Source organism: Triticum dicoccoides, chromosome 5B (assembly GCF_002162155.2).
Source record: "Triticum dicoccoides isolate Atlit2015 ecotype Zavitan chromosome 5B, WEW_v2.0, whole genome shotgun sequence".
Classification (NCBI taxonomy): domain Eukaryota; kingdom Viridiplantae; phylum Streptophyta; class Magnoliopsida; order Poales; family Poaceae; genus Triticum; species Triticum dicoccoides.
Window position 1 is genome coordinate 394,554,764 of NC_041389.1, and position 4,524 is coordinate 394,559,287.

General features: G+C 57.0%; 1 protein-coding gene across 1 annotated transcript; it reads left to right on the plus strand.

Annotated features, from left to right (window-relative positions):
- Window positions 1-698: 698 nt before the first annotated feature.
- On the plus strand, window positions 699-2,474 carry LOC119305572 (serine/threonine-protein kinase STY8-like). The gene is made up of 5 exons (XM_037582058.1): window positions 699-831; window positions 923-1,243; window positions 1,332-1,857; window positions 1,953-2,095; window positions 2,186-2,474. Exons 1-5 carry the CDS (start codon window positions 715-717, stop codon window positions 2,363-2,365), a joined length of 1,287 nt encoding a protein of 428 aa, XP_037437955.1. The 5' UTR covers window positions 699-714; the 3' UTR covers window positions 2,366-2,474.
- Window positions 2,475-4,524: the final 2,050 nt, after the last annotated feature.

The window sequence follows — 4,524 nt, forward strand, 5'->3', positions numbered from 1 at the left end:
TTGGTCAAACTTAGAGAAGTTTGACTTTTTGAAAAAATAATACACCTTATATTGAGGAACGGAGTATATGCCGAAGTTTAACAAAATTTAGCCGTGTTTAACCGAACTTCACCAAACTTTTTTTTAAAAAAAAAGCGCGCCTAGGGACGGGCCTAGGGCCGGCGACTGGGGACCAACTTCCCCCAGGTCGTTTTTTTTTTGCGCCGGCTCTTCCCCAGGCGGCGATTTTAGGCGCCCGTTAGGGGCAACGGCTGGAGATGCTCTAATAAGACCAGCGTAGGATGGGGTGTGCGCTTTTTACCATTTAGCCTTTTGTGGCACGTTAAGAGCCAAATATGTCTCAAAAAAACGCCAAATAGGGTTTTGGCAATCAGCTAGGTAGCGTTGGAAAATTTGTGTTGCCTGCTGTATAAAATCTGGCCAGTTCCGGAAGCAGCCGAAGAATATGCAGACTCTACGACTTAACCGGACAATGAAACCTACCAGTTCGAAAATATGTCTAAAAAAAACCTACCAGTTCGAAAATGCCACCAATCGCATTCATGCTTCTGCTACGAAAAATCCAAAACTCTTGTGCGCATTGCATTGGATAAACCGCACCTCTTGTCTGCTTACACCTTGCACTGTCACTCCCTTCCAATCTCATCCGCCTTTTCTCCATTCAATATCAAGGTCGAACCGCATAACGGCCTGAACCGAAACCTCCCGCTGGCCATGGAGAGCACGCCGACGGGCAACGGGCAGCGCACGCGGCACGAGCACCGCGGGCTCCGTGGCCGTCTCGCCGGCATCTTCTCCTCGCCCTCACCCAACCATGACTGCTGCGAACAGGTACACATATACTGTATACTCTGCAGCATGTGCAACTCGAGGAAATGATCCCTGGTTTTGCAGTGGTTGATTCTAGCTCTGTGTTGTCAAGGTCGCGAAGCTCAAGGAGGAGCTGCAGAGGCAGAGCGATCTCAAGGAGACGTACAAGGCCCGTCTGGAGAACGCGCAGGAGTACCTCCGGTTCTGCCTCGAGGTCGCCCAGGAGCACGGCTTCCTGCACCTCATGTCCGCTGCCTCCAACGACGAGCAGCACTCGCCCCGCATCGATGACGACGCGGAGGCCGTGGCGGCGGCCGACGACGAGGACGGGGACGAAGAACCGGAATCGATGGAAGCGCTGCCCTGCGACCCGTACTTGGCCGCCACGAGAGACCTTGCGGCGCAGCACGGCTGGTCCGTCGCACCGGACGAGGTAACGAGTCAATAAGATGCAAATGTCGTGCGTGCATATCGATCGGGTTTTCTTTCTTACCGCGTGCTGTTCCGGGAGCGTGAAACAGATCGAGCTGCAGGAGGCGATAGGCCGCGGGACGACGGCGGACATACACCGGGCGACGTGGAGGGGGCTCGACGTGGCTGTGAAGTGGATCAGGCCGGAGCTCCTCCGCTCCAACCCGAGCGCCGAGGCCTTCTTCGCGCAGGAGCTGGACGTCCTCTCCCGGCAGCGGCACCCGCACGTGCTGCGGCTGATGGGCGCGTGCCTGCGCCCGCCGGACAGCTGCTTCCTGGTGACGGAGCTCCTGAGCGGCGCCACGCTGGGGGAGTGGCTGCACGGGGGCAAGGAGCGCCGCAGGAAGGAGCTGCTGCCGCCACCGTCGCCGGCGCGGCCGCTGGCGCAGAGGGTGAGCATGGCGCTGGAGATCGCGCTGGCGATGCGGCACCTCCACGAGCAGACGCCGCGGGTGCTGCACCGGGACCTGAAGCCGAGCAACGTGCTGCTGGACGCCGACTCGCGCGCGCGGGTCGCGGACTTCGGCCACGCCAGGTTCCTGCCGGACGGCGCGCAGGCGCTCACCGGCGAAACCGGTAAGATACCACTCGCCTTGCCCATGCATATGCATGCATGCCGGCGAATTTCTCGACTTCTCCCGTGGCAGTTCATGATCTGAACGTCTTGTCAGGGACGTACGTGTACATGGCGCCCGAGGTGATCCGCTGCGAGCCGTACACGGAGAAGTGCGACGTGTACAGCTTCGGCGTCATGCTCAACGAGCTCGTCACCGGGGAGCACCCGTACATAGACACCAGCTATGGGCCTAGCAAGGTATAATCGCGGGCACGAGCTGCATTGCCATTACCTTTTCGATCGATCGAGCTGGCTGACTCGGTGTGTCTGCATTGTTGCGCTTCACAGATTGCGTTGGAGGTAGCGGATGGAAAACTGAGGCCGAGGCTCCCGGAAAGCGACGCGGATGCTGCCACCGGAGCCCTGGTTGATCTCATCTGCCGGGCGTGGGACGCGGAGCCTTCGAGGAGGCCTTCGTTTGCCGCCATCACCGTGGCACTTCGAGGCATCCAAGAGCAGCTGGCGTGACACGGTCGTACGTGCAAAGTGCAATGCCCTGGCCAGTCAGTGGCCACGCTTTTTTTTTAGAGAGAGTCAGTGGCCACGCTTGTGCTCTAAGCGGAGTTCTTTTTTCTTTTCTTTTTGAGGGGTTCTAAGCAGAGGAGTTGTACGGATCTTTTTCCGGAGTTTTTTCTATTTTTGAAACAATGAGCTTCCTGTCGATTTTCATTGAAGAAACCGCCACAGTTCTACACAGTATGATAAACGACCGAAAGCAAGAAAACTAAACCTGCAAACATACTTATATATGTAAAAGTAACTACCGCATAAGCTGGCTTTGCCCGCTGTAGTTCCCTAAAAAGAAAAACCAAACTACGCGCACCGCGTGGCAGACGTGGTGAGCAATCTTCAAATCATTCAAAAAAGAGAAATATGTGCGGGAGGACACCTTCCACGCCGTGTGCAGGTGCCCCATGGCGCGCGCTCTCTGGGATGCCATGAAGGAGTCATGGCCACTCCGGGACCTGGAAACCGTAATGAACACCGGCAAAGAATGGCTACTTCATCTCCTGGACAACAGCACTGAGCTGCAGCGGCTGATCATCCTCATGGCCTTTTGGCGAGCTTGGTATTGCCGAAACGAAGTCACACACCACAAACCTGCACCGCCAGTCGAGAGTTCACGAAGATTCCTAAATAGGTACATTAAATCCCTATCGTGTATCAAGCAGCATCCAAAAGGAGATATGCTCAAAGGCAAAATGGTGGTTCAGGAAGTGTTGCACGTGGTCAGGAGTATAGCGGCATCTCCTAGTGTTGCGGCTGTTATTCCTTGGGAGAAACCGCCGTTGGGCTGGGTGAAGCTTAATGTCGATGGATCATATGTCCATGGTGAGGATACTGTCGGATTTCGGTATCCGGCAACCCGTGAGAGGTTCGAACACTGGGGTGCGTGCGGAGATCTCAACCTGTCCAGCCTGCCTACTCGCGATCCTCCCTGGCCTAGCGCGTAGAGCTCACAGAGACACAAAGACACAGAGATTTATACTGGTTCGGGCCACCGTTATGGTGTAACACCCTAATCTAGTGTGGTGCGGTGGATTGCCTCGAAGGGCTATGGATGAACTAGTACAAAGGATTAACAAGCCTCAGGAGGTGAGGTGTTCTTGAGGTGGTGTGGTGCTCGGGGTGGAATGGATCTCTCTCCACTATTGTGGTGGCTAAGTCCTATATATAGTCGCCTTGGTTCTCTTCCCAAATATGAGCGGGAAGGGATTCCACAACAGCGGGACTTGAAGGGGGACAAGTAGTACAGTCTGTCCTAACAAAAGTAGTCTTCGCCTGCGAAAAGCCTCTGGCTGTGACGCTGCGGTGGGCTCAGTGATGACCTCCGTCTTGCCGTCCTGGCGGTCTTGGTCTCGTTGCACTGAAATGGAAACCTTTGGCTGATTCCTTGGGACTCCGCGCCTGTGGCTTGCCCCCTTGCACCGAAGAGGAAACCTGCGCTCTGCGCCTGCCTGGCTCACGTCAGCTGAGCCTCATAAGGTAGCTGCATAGATCTCTCCGCCCCTCAGGAGCCCTCCTGAGGAGGCCAACTCCTTCAGGAGTCTTGGCGTCGTCCGCCTCATGAGGCTTGGCCCCTCGCGAGGGTCTTGCAGTGTTGATGTTGAAACTGGGCCGCACCAGGCCGTCGATGGAGCCACGTGGTGGGCCACATGCAGGTAGGACTGGATACCCCCAAGTCCAGGACGCCGACAGTAGCCCCCAGGCCCAAGGCGCGCTCAGACTTGGCTTCCAGGCGAAGCCAAAGGGCAAGGACGGAGCGTCGCGTGCCCTAACAGCCTGCGGCCCTGAAGACACGTGGAGGTTGACGGGACATGGGCGTCTCTACTTCCCCACGCCGCCTTGATATCCGGTAGACCCAGCAGCCGCCCGTTGTCAGCGCAACTCGCCCTTCGTGGTGTATCGTGCCCAGCTCTTGTTTCTTCCTCCCCAATCTCGCCGCCGCGTCCATATATCTAGTGCCGGCGCCTTGTCCTCTCTCGGTAGTCGCCATGGCTCCCAAGCCAAGGAAGAAGAAGGTGAAGCCGCACGCGCCGGCCTGTCCTCCGCCGGCCCTGGAGCCGGCCCTTGAGCAGTCGACGGTGATCAATAAGGAAGGGCTGGACAAGGTTCGCCACGCGCTC